The sequence below is a fragment of the Phaseolus vulgaris genome, chromosome 11 (assembly GCF_000499845.2).
Source record: "Phaseolus vulgaris cultivar G19833 chromosome 11, P. vulgaris v2.0, whole genome shotgun sequence".
Lineage (NCBI taxonomy): Eukaryota > Viridiplantae > Streptophyta > Magnoliopsida > Fabales > Fabaceae > Phaseolus > Phaseolus vulgaris.
In genome coordinates this window covers 47,309,484-47,320,807 of record NC_023749.2, presented here as the reverse complement: position 1 = coordinate 47,320,807, position 11,324 = coordinate 47,309,484, and the positions used below count along the sequence as shown (strand labels likewise).

The following is an 11,324-nucleotide window of genomic DNA, read 5'->3' as shown; positions in this document are numbered from 1 at the left end:
TGGCTCTAATACCATATTACGAAGTGGACTTGAGGTTTGCACCCACTTTTATACAATGAATTGTCCTCATCAGATTTGTTTGTTAAACTAAAACTATCGTTTTACAAACAAAGCATAACCATGATTTACACTTAGTTATTTTCAGCACTTAACCAAATCATGGGTGTTAGACTTTTCCATAACAATTAAGGCTTCTTTTTCCTGCACCCCTACATTTTTCTTCTTGCACCCCCACAATTTTCTAAATCCTGAAACTGGCCTTGACCTTTTATTTGAAAAAGGGCACCGTGGTTACCGGAAATTGAGATCTGGGAGTGTGTTATGGATTCATCAATCCGAACTGAATCGTTTTTTTTTTTTATGAGGGGGTGTTCTGAAAGCAAATTTTGCATAAATTATTGATTTCCAGATTGTTGAATCCGAAAGCCTAATTCTATTATGGATTGGTGGATCCAAAATTCTTTTTTTTAATGTGAAATGCATATTTTGAATTACGGATTGGTGGATCCGAAATTTTACCGGAAGTGTCAATCCAAAAATTTTCCAGATTCCATAATCCAGAATGCAAAAAAAATAAATGCAGTTCAAGTGCATTTTAGGGGTTTAAAAAAATAATAAGGACAATTTGATCTTTGCATAACATTTTGGGGTGCAGGAAGAAAAACGTAGGGCTGCAGGAAGAAACTGCCTTATATATTGTCTAAAATTTGAACCAAATATGGGCCTAAATGTTAGCTCTATTTAGGTTTACAAGCCCAATTACAAAAGTCCAATTAAAAGCAAGGAATAACAAATTCATAATTTTCTTTATAAAAATTAAGCAAATCTACCTTAACTTTTAAAATTGTAGAAAATAACATACAACTCCAAATCCAACAAACCATATATATCCCATTTTGAACTCCAGAAAATGTAGAATCAAATGCAATTGGAATCAACCGAAAATAATATGTAGGAAAAAAAGAAAAAGTTATGGCCAAAATAGTAAATAAAGGTCAATTAGATGAAAATACAAAATTAAAATAAATATGTACATTAAATCCAATTTATGACTACTAAAAGAAAATGAGTTAAAAACTAAAAATAAAACATATAAAAAATGTTTTTAGTGTACAAAATGTGTCATTAATTAACAACATAAATATTAGGATAAGATTATGTGATTGGTTGTTATAGAAAATTAAGTGTTATGGCTAGGAGACCACAACCTTAACTTGACGATGATAGTGATATTCGTAATCCAATCTGGGTGATATTCAAACATTCTAACAAGGTTTAAACACTTTAAACCTAAATATTTGTTAATATTTTGACAAGATTCACAAAATAATTGATGATTTTAATTAAAGATTTAAAGAACTCTAACACCCTTAAGTAAATATGATTGTTTATAAAAGTCTAAAGTTGAGGTGTGGTTTTGCATCTTCTTTTTCTTAACTTGGACTAATAGTGTAATCAAGTTTTTGTGTTTTTCTTATATTGTAGCATTAAATTATACCTTGGTTTATGTCTCATAATTTACTTTGTTTATGTCTCATAATTTTTATAATATAGATTAATAATTGTCTTACTATGAGAATTAATGTAAATACTCCCATTTGGTTTAATGTTATTCTTAGTTATTTCAAATTCAATGCTTATTTCATTACACTCACATTTTTTTATGAAATTTTATTTCAATTAATTTAAAATTTATTTTACTTTAATTTATATTTAAAAATTTACTTAAATTTATATTTAAAATTTTTACTTTTAAATAATCTTATTTAAAACTTTAAAAGTACTTAATAAAAGAAAGTATCCATGAATATCTAAGAAGTCCATGGGGTATCAAATAATTTTCCTCCATTTTTTAAATGGGCACTTAACTTGTAACATGATATTTTTTTTAGCCGAGAAATGTAACAAGTATTTAAATGTTCATTTATATTTATTTTTTTAATAGAAAGATACTTTGATAATTGTTTAATTTACTAAATTACCATCTTTTTTATTTTATCACATTAATTAAATAATTTAAACAATTTTCTCATATTTCTCAACTCTTTCCACTTTCTATTTCTCTATCAAAACAACTTTACTTTTCACTTTTTTTCCTTTTTTTCTCTTTCTTTCTTTCCTTTTTCACTGCCCACTTTCTATTCCTTAATCCAGAAAAAAAGTTAAAAGACTCAAACATAAAAGTTATCATATTTAAGACTTAGTTCTATTAATTAATTTCTTAAAAACTATCTATTATTTTAATTATGTTTCTTATTCTAGTCTTCAAATAATCTTATTATAAATATAAAATATTGATCTATAACAATCACACAGCACTCTTTTCTCCTCTATCTCTTATTTAACTTAGAGTATGTAAATGTATAAGATCAGATTTTATCTTATTATAAATATAAAATATTAATTTATTAATGAACAATCAGAGAGCACGTTTTCCTCCTTTATATCTTATTTAACTTCTAGAATATCTCCAATGTAAGGTATATCTTAGTATAAGACTTTTCCAGTAAAACTTTTGAAAATTTCTTATAGATTATATGACATGTAAGATATATTCAAAAGTAGAACAAGATATACGAGAATTTCTTGTAAGAATATACCCTCTTAGAAATATTCTCAGACAACGTATGAGAGAACAATTGTGGAAACACACTTTGATATGTTTAGTAGTTTTCTTTGTGTTGTTTTGCACTCCATTGTATAAAAAATGTAGAAACATTTAAATCCACATCAGCAAAAGCAATTAAGGTTCAATTTACGGCACAAAAACGTGTTCTATGGGAGTGGTTCTGTCAAGTGCCAGCTATGGCATTAAGCATGCCACTGTGTCTTTAGAAAACATATTATTGACAGTGACCAACCCTTATCATTAGATGTTTGGAGATAAAGAGAAGTGTTTTTGCAAACGTGGGCGATCTTGACCAGACAAAAAAGAGAGAACAAGCATATCTTAAATTTCATATCAATTTCTTATGTTCTTGTACATATATGTACTAAACTGAGGGTTTAGTTTGTTATTTGTTTCTGTTGAAGTTTGTTTTGTCGATTGAACAGTGATGTTTCTGTTTGGTGGTTATTCCATCTGTGAGATTGGCAAAGATGCAGCTGGAGTTGCTGGTATTTTCCCTCCTTCAGCTTCTGGGGTGATTTATTCTGGTTACATAGATTTAAAACCAAAAGAAAAAACTTTACTTTTTCGATGAGATAAAATTTAGACCTATCTCTGTCTTGATTATACACTTTTTGAGTTGCAGGGAACATCTTTGCTTTTGGGTTGTTTTTATCCCCCATGTAAGTTTCTTAAAGTGGACACTTTTTGACGATAATTGAGCTGAGAAGAAATTGTTGTTTGTGAATCTTTTCATTGATAATAACAACTCTTGTTCTGTTCTGAACTGTAGACCTACATTTAGGAGAATTATCAGAAATGGGTCAACAGAAATGTTCTCAGGGTTGCCATATGTTTATTCTCTCTTGAACTGCTTGATCTGCTTGTGGTATGGCACACCTCTTATATCACCTCATAATCTGTTGGTGACAACTGTTAATACAATTGGGGCAGCCTTTCAGCTTGTGTACATAATCCTCTTCTTGATATATGCTGAGAAAGCTAGAAAGGTTAATCTTTTGATAAACTATTGGAATGTTATGAATGATAAATACAAAAGAGAAATGGTTTATTTTTAAGCTGTTGTGTACTATAAATTGTGATTTGATAGGTGAGAATGCTTGGATTACTCTTAGCAGTTTTGGGCATATTTGTGATCATACTGGCTGGGAGCTTGCAAATTGATGACAGTGCAATGCGCCGGATGTTTGTGGGATTCTTGAGTTGTGCTTCTCTCATTTCAATGTTTGCCTCTCCATTGTTCATAATTGTATGCTTGTCATTTCCTAGACACCAATCCATTTATCAGTTTCTGCATCTGTTAGCTTGGTGAATTTTGTTTTCTTATTTTGTCTATCTAACTTCTCAGAAATTGGTCATTCGGACAAAAAGTGTAGAGTTTATGCCTTTTTATCTTTCACTTTCCACCTTCCTGATGAGCATCTCCTTCTTTCTTTACGGATTTCTCAGCCATGATGCCTTCATTTCTGTGAGTTTCCTTTCAGCTCGTTTCCTTTTGAGATACTCATTTTAGTTTCAAATCTCTTTTTTTGGTTGGATTTTATGTGAAATAAACCTGTCTGTGTTTGATTCTGTAGGTACCAAATGGGATAGGAACTGTTTTAGGAATTGTGCAATTGATACTATATTTCTATTACAAGACTTTATCCACTGAAAACTGCAGACAACCCTTGATAGTCTCGTATGAATGATCCATGCTGGTGAGTGTTGGCAAAGTGGAGGCATAGGCAAATGCATCATAGGTGATTAAGATTTATGGTCTTGGCAGCAGTGAAATGGTTCTCTGAAATTAGTAGCAGGCATTCTGTGTTTGAAATGATTTCCATGAGTTGAATGAGTGAATTTTGTGGTTTTGAGTGTGAAGTTTTTCCATGCAATTCATGGAGATGTTTGAATTGAAACTTTCCACTATATTTTAATTTCATTTCTGCCTGTGTCTTTTTTGTCAACTTGCTATTGTTGCTATGTGAGAATGAATGCTTTTCCTGAACTGAGAGGATGAAATCTTTGCAATCTTTGAATGATGTTCAGTACAACCTTGATACACCTTAAAAGGGAAAATAGTACCAATGAAAACTCTAAAACCTTCTTACTTCAGGTATTCAATCTCTTCTGTTAGGAACCTATAAACTGAAAATTCTCTTATCTTTTAAAATACATCAATTTTCTGAAGGTCATCATGGATCATAATCTTATTTTATCCATATTTAATTTCAGATTTAAGACTCTGATGAAGTTTTTTGAAGTGCTGTCATTACTTCTAAAGTGGGGTTTATCTAACCTCAATTAACCTACCCATGATATCCCATTTAGCTAATTTTCCCCATTATGTATTTGTCGGGCTTCAGTTGGTGGTCTAATAAGCAACCTTGTTGCATGAAGATTATTCTAGAACTTTATCTTAATGTAATGCTATTAGGCTTATAAGATGAGTTTTGCAGTCATTTATATACTATGAAATGTTCTTATCTCTAGTCGACGTGAGATCTTCAACAAATGTTAATGTACAATTATAGCAAAATTGAATGTCAGCATGAACAATGTAGTTAAATTTTTAAGAAGTAAGATTAGGGCCATTAGGAGATTGAAGGAAGAAACATAAAAGGATATTGTTAAAATTTGACATCTTCATAAAAAGAGGATTTCACAGTAAACCAAGTATGAAGTTAACAAAAAGTTGTAAATGATCTCCTACTTGATAACTTGTCAGCTAAACTAGATACCATTTTGTGTAGTTTCCACAATTTTCAGATAGCCATAAACTTCCTTTGCGTTCTTTCTATTCTTTGCTTTTTTTACTGCAGCTTCCTCATGTGTCATTTATGAAATGATATTGAAATGGAAGATGCATCATTGAATTCTAGGAAAAAACTGCAATTTTATGAAATGATAATTACGTATTTGAACTGATCACACCATGTCATTACTGTGAAGCTGCATTGTCTGTCTGATACAACTTACAAGATAGAAAAACCCAGTAAGCGAGTACTAAAGTAAATCTCTTAGAGTAGTCCTCACTGTAACAGTTCCTACTTCCTGCATCAAACAGCATAAAAGTTAGAAATAAACAAATGCAGCCAAAATGTTGTCTGAAACTGAAACAATGACATTCCTGTGATTCAGTATCTTGAAGCAAATACTGTTGCATCCTATTGAGTAACAAGAAGTTATTGGGGAAGAAAATTCAAACTTTTTTGTGTGTGCATTCATGCATTCATTTAAAATGAACATAGACAACTCAATTTTGGCAACACATGTTGAGGGTGTAGGAGAGGATTTGAGTTTGATTCTCATTGAACATATCCATGAGGGACACAGAATTATAGGTGAGATTAAGCATCAGCACTGCAATAAGACCAAAACTTCTTGGGATATCTTGGGGTTTATTAAAGAAATGGACATAAGTATCATGCAATCACTCATTTTGCTTTATAGGTACCAAATCATTATTGTCCAAATTCATCATGTTAGTCTTAAAACTGAGAGTGGAAAGAATCATCCTATCTACAAGTAAGAATTTGATTATCCTATATGATGAGTATGAAGGTGATGAAGAATTACCTGTTGTGAAGTTTCCATGAAGTGGTGCGTTTCATTCTCTGAATCACGAAGAAGTCTTCCTTTTTCATCATAGAGAATGAGGCCACTAAAACTTGGCAACTCACACTTCCCCCCTCTTAGTATTGGTCTTTGCCACACTGGAGATTCTGAGTTATTGCTTTGCCACCCACTTTCAAGACCCTGCCTTTGTAAGCCAAGTAGTGGGGATCCCCTCTCTCTCTGCCATGCCATGTTCTCCTCCAATTTGCTTGCCTTGCTCCACAGCATTGACCCCATCAGGACCCTCTTCACTGAAATCCACCCTACACAACTTGGCTCTGACCATTCTGTAGGTGAAGCAGTAGCAGCAATAATAGTATTAGCATTAGTATTAGTAGTTGTTGTGGTATCCTTTTCATTCTCTTCATCCAAAGCACCCTCTTGGTGTACAATCTTATTGTTAAAGGCCTTCCTTCTAAGTGTGATAACAATGCAAAGGCACACAAGAGCAAAGGTTGCACATCCAAGTAGAAGAACAGCACCTAGTGTTGAAATCTTCAATTTGTCTTCCAAATCCCACAAAGCTTCCATGAGTTTTCTTTTTCCTTTTCTACTTTGAGTATGACCAAGTGAACTGAGGAGGAGCCTAGTTTGTTTTTTAGTAGAATATGTTTAGTAATTAATGTAGAATGATGATAAAAGGATGAAGCATTCATAGTGATGTTGGCAAGTTTCATATGAGATCCACCGCTAGTGGAATTGTTGAAATTTGGACCCCAATAAACACCTCTGGTTGTAGTTAATATTGTTACCGGTTGAATTCAAAGGTGGCTCACCGTTCAATGATTAATAAAGGCTTCTCACGCGAATTCTGTGCTACTCATCAAGTGATGATGCAAAACTTACTTAGATCTTTGGGAATGGGAAGTAGAAGCTATGTGCATCTACTCTGGTAGAGAGGTCATGCAAAGTAAAACTAAAGCTGTAATTTATAAAAAAATATGGCTGTATCTTCCTTCACCTCCATAACCCACACTCAATAGGTTATACGAAAAGTAGGTGAAAAGTATGATGAAAATGCGGGGTGGATCATGCGGGCTGGCCTATGGGTTATGCGGGTCGGGCCGCTACTAAAAAGTGCGGGATGAACTCACTAATCTAACTCACTAACCCACTTAGGTCGGTCCTGCATAACCCGCAATCCGTATGGGTCAACAACGGGGCAGGACGCGTTAGTCTGCTGGCTCGCATAAATAAATAAAAAATATTTTATTTTTTAAAAAAAAAAATCATACCTACTCACACATTATTATTGGAATGTGATTTTTATTTTATTTTATTTTAAAAAATTAAATTTAATGTAAAAAAAAATATGTTTTATTTCAATCATTTAAAGAAGTTAATATTAAAAATAAGAGTGCATTTAGTTTTAAGTAAAATTTTACATTTAAAAATTGTTAATAAAAAAATAATATAAAGAAGAGATTTCATTAAAATATTTTGTAGCAAAATTTTGATAAGATATTCTCGTACAATTATATACATACAGAAAAAGAATATATGCAAAAACAAAACATTAATTATTTTTAATCAAGTCTTCTAACAATCCGTATAGTTGAATGCCTTTATATTTTTTTTTATCTTAATTGAACGAATTAAAACAAAGATGGAATTTTAATTTTTCAGTAGCAGAAATATTTTTTTTATAATTAAATTTTAATTTAAAAAAAATATTTTCCTTATGCGGATGAGCACTTCTGGTACGAAATGGGTCAACCTGACTCTCATTTTGCAGGCTAAATGCGGGACGAGCCTATGTGGGGTGGGTCAACTCACATTGTCACTCCTAACAAAAAAGACCATTTTATTTTTGAAAATATATATTCGGATGTTACAATTAGAAAATATATTTTTCTATTTATATTTCCTGAATTAATTCAGAAAGTATTTCTAATTCTTTTTTAATAAAAAAAATACGTATTGATTATAGAATTCATAAAGTATTTCTAGATCCAAAAAATATTTTATAGATTCTATAAAAATACCTTTTAGATTTTATAATCTATAATATAAATTTAAAAGAAAAAAAACTTATTTTGAATGGTAGAAGTTGGAATCTATAAGTATAATTTGTCCAGATCCGAAATGAAAAAAAATAATTGAATAAAGAGTATTATTTGGTATGTTTATAAGTATGGAGGTGCACAAGCACGTGAAGAAACAGCCAAAATATGATCTTAATAAGTGATTAACTGATAATGGAAATGCGTGAAAAATAAATATCACTTTACTTTCAAATAAGTCAATCATGAAGAGGATTTAGTTTGGTGTCAGATTAAAAAAATATAAAAACTTAGTCAAACCAAGCAAATAATGCATATCCTCGTATTAACAACAGTAAATAGGAAAAATATTTATATAATTATTGGTTGACCAATAATTAAATCAAAATATTATATTCAAAATTTATATATATTATCATTCCCACTAATATAACTATAATTCTAAAAAATCATACATATTTTATTCTTTTTTAAAATTCTTAAATTCATTAATAATTTAATATCAGAATTAAATTTTTTTGAGATATAATAAAATAAAGAAGTCACATTTAAAAATTGGTTATGAAAAAAACACATCATAGTTAAGATCTTATTAATTAGAATAAAAAACAAGACAAAATTATAATTATTCAAATTTTTATATTTCAAACATTCTTTCTTTGCATATGTAAATAAATAAATAATATACTATTAAAATAGTTTTTCAATATTAGTGAGGTAAGAGAGGCTTATCTTTTCTCTTCATAAATGAAACACAACAAGTAATACACGAGTAGAAACAATGAGTTTTTGTTTTCCTTCGTTTCTTTCTTCAGAAATGATTAAGAAAAAGTGAAAAATGAATAAAAATAAGAAATTTTATGTTTTAGTGTTAAGGAGAGGATGAACCGAACAATAAAAAAAAGAATATAAAAAATATTTTAATTTTCTTCTTCTTTACATTTTATCTATTTTATATTTTTAATTATATTTTAATATTTATTAAAATTAAATGACATATATTATAAAATAAATAAATTGAAGATAATGAGAAAAATAATTACGCATATAAAACTATTTTTTAATATTAAGATTAATTTTTGCGGTATTTAATATTATAAATTTATTTAATTATTACATTTTTAACCCTTTACTATATGTATTATGTGTTTTTAATATCTAAGTAATTTTTTAAAAGTGAGTTTAAGTCTTCCATGCATCTAATAAAACTCCACTAATAGTACTTTACATTTTAGAAAGTTAATAGTTAAAAATCAAGGTGCTGTAGAGTTTTAAGGTGGGTAACTCATTTACTAAATATTGATAGTTTTTTTTTTCGTGGTTTCGAAGATCTGATGCTCTCTTTGATTATTTTTTTTCATATTATAATTTTACAGTTTTTTGGATTGAGCAACAAGCTAGTGAGATTCAACAATTTGTAAATGAATATCTAAATTGATTTTGTTTTTTATTTTACAATTTAGATCTTAAGAATAGTATTTCATATTAGACGATCTAAAATACAAATTTTTTATTGTGTAATTCAAAATTTAAAAAATAGTCAGCTGAATTATTAAAGTAAAATATAAAATTGAGTTCAAATTTGTGTTTGAGATTGTGGAATTTATAATACTCTTTATTAAGTTTTGAATCGAGTAATCGAAAGGTTAAATTTGTATTTTGGATTTAGGATGCAATGAAAAGCATCATAACTTTATAGCGTAATGAAATTAAAGCATCATTTTTTAAGAAAAGTTTACACGTTGCGAAACATATATTTAACATAAACTTTATAAAAAAAAAGAACACAAAGGTTTGCCTTAAAATATGCATTCATGCATATTGATGAAGAGTATGAGTAGGTCATGTGTGTTTGTGTTGGTACTCAACATTGTGATTACATTTATATGTACACATGGTCTACCATATATGTGATATAGCAGGTATAATATACCACTTAATGCACAAAACTAATGTCATGTTGAATCCTTTTAAGGAGGTTGACATTGTTGGTAAAGTTACAATTAAAATGAAGTTGTGTAAAATTGCATATCTATATATGACATTGTTGTGTGCACTAGTAGAAAAATTCAAAACCGAAGGATTACAAAAAAAACTCAAAACTAATAGGTTTGCAAGGTCTACAAAAGCATGACTCATACTGTTTTGAGCATTTTAATATACATTATAGTTCTTCTACCTAAAATTCAAGTAAGGAGAGAGGAAAACCTAAAGTGTTAGATCAAAGTTGAACCAACCTTATGTTTAGTTGTGGTTATATGCTTAATAACAAAGTATAAAACATTATTTTATAAGCATCAGGTCTCGATAGACACAAGCACTTCATCTAATCAAATAGACACACATGTTTTACTTATATGCTTCATCTGATAAGCTTTTGCTTAGACAAAGGATAAGTACACTTTGTTTGGTAAGCTTTTGCTTTAATTGACTTAAGTGCTTATACATCATTAATTGATTAGATTTTGCTTGCATAAATGATAAGTATGAAGCATTTAATGGTAAATGTTAAATACTTATAAATGTTTATTTTATGCTGATTAGATTTCTTATAGGGAATGTTTCACTAGTTGTTTCTTACAAAAGCTCCTAAAGTTGCTCCATCCAACCAACTTTTTGTTGGAAAAAATGTGAGGCTAAGCTAAACCAAGAGGAGGGTGAATTGGTTCTGAAAACTTTTTGAAAAGATTAACCCTTTCTTAAACTCTTTTGAAACACTCATCTTATGAGAAAATTGAATGCAATTGATTGTGGAATTAAGATTGATAAAAATTTCACACACCAAAACTTATAAAGTAGTAACAATATGAAAGTGATAAAGAACGGATAAGATATATTACATAAGATTTATATTGGTTCAAATCACAACATATCCTACATCTAGTCTTAGCTATTCACCCTTAGAATAGCCAAAATTCATTATCCTTGCATGTTTACTACAAGCACTCAACATATGCAAAACATATATAGGACAAAAAAAAACACAGGAAATCAACTCTTGAATACAATTAAGGACGATATGTCCAACTCTTGGATCACACCAAGAGGAAAGAAACTTGAATCAACCCAATGATGATCATAACTTTATTCAA

The 11,324-nt window shown here is 29.7% G+C and overlaps 2 protein-coding genes across 2 annotated transcripts; one reads left to right on the top strand and one right to left on the bottom strand.

Moving 5' to 3' along the window:
* Positions 1-2,759: 2,759 nt before the first annotated feature.
* LOC137827268 (bidirectional sugar transporter SWEET2-like) lies at positions 2,760-4,578 on the top strand. Its single transcript, XM_068633551.1, has 6 exons — positions 2,760-3,117; positions 3,255-3,291; positions 3,402-3,618; positions 3,720-3,878; positions 3,978-4,097; positions 4,207-4,578. The coding sequence occupies exons 1-6, from the start codon at positions 3,057-3,059 to the stop codon at positions 4,318-4,320; spliced, it is 708 nt and encodes a 235-aa protein (XP_068489652.1). The 5' UTR covers positions 2,760-3,056; the 3' UTR covers positions 4,321-4,578.
* Positions 4,579-5,497: 919 nt separating this feature from the next.
* LOC137827273 (uncharacterized) lies at positions 5,498-6,813 on the bottom strand. Its single transcript, XM_068633561.1, has 2 exons — positions 6,191-6,813; positions 5,498-5,665 (listed from the first exon to the last, which is right to left on the bottom strand). Exons 1-2 carry the CDS (start codon positions 6,758-6,760, stop codon positions 5,618-5,620), a joined length of 618 nt encoding a protein of 205 aa, XP_068489662.1. The 5' UTR covers positions 6,761-6,813; the 3' UTR covers positions 5,498-5,617.
* Between the last annotated feature and the right edge of the window lie 4,511 nt (positions 6,814-11,324).

Excerpts from the sequence above, each read along its gene's own strand:
- LOC137827273 (XM_068633561.1), bottom strand. The coding sequence starts at position 6,760 with ATGGAAGCTTTGTGGGATTTGGAAGACAAATTGAAGATTTCAACACTA. Across the intron at positions 5,666-6,190 it reads TCATGGAAACTTCACAACAG|GAAGTAGGAACTGTTACAGT; the intron begins GTAATTCTTCAT and ends TGTTTGATGCAG.
- LOC137827268 (XM_068633551.1), top strand. The coding sequence starts at position 3,057 with ATGTTTCTGTTTGGTGGTTATTCCATCTGTGAGATTGGCAAAGATGCA. Across the intron at positions 3,118-3,254 it reads AGATGCAGCTGGAGTTGCTG|GGAACATCTTTGCTTTTGGG; the intron begins GTATTTTCCCTC and ends TTTGAGTTGCAG. Across the intron at positions 3,619-3,719 it reads ATGCTGAGAAAGCTAGAAAG|GTGAGAATGCTTGGATTACT; the intron begins GTTAATCTTTTG and ends GTGATTTGATAG.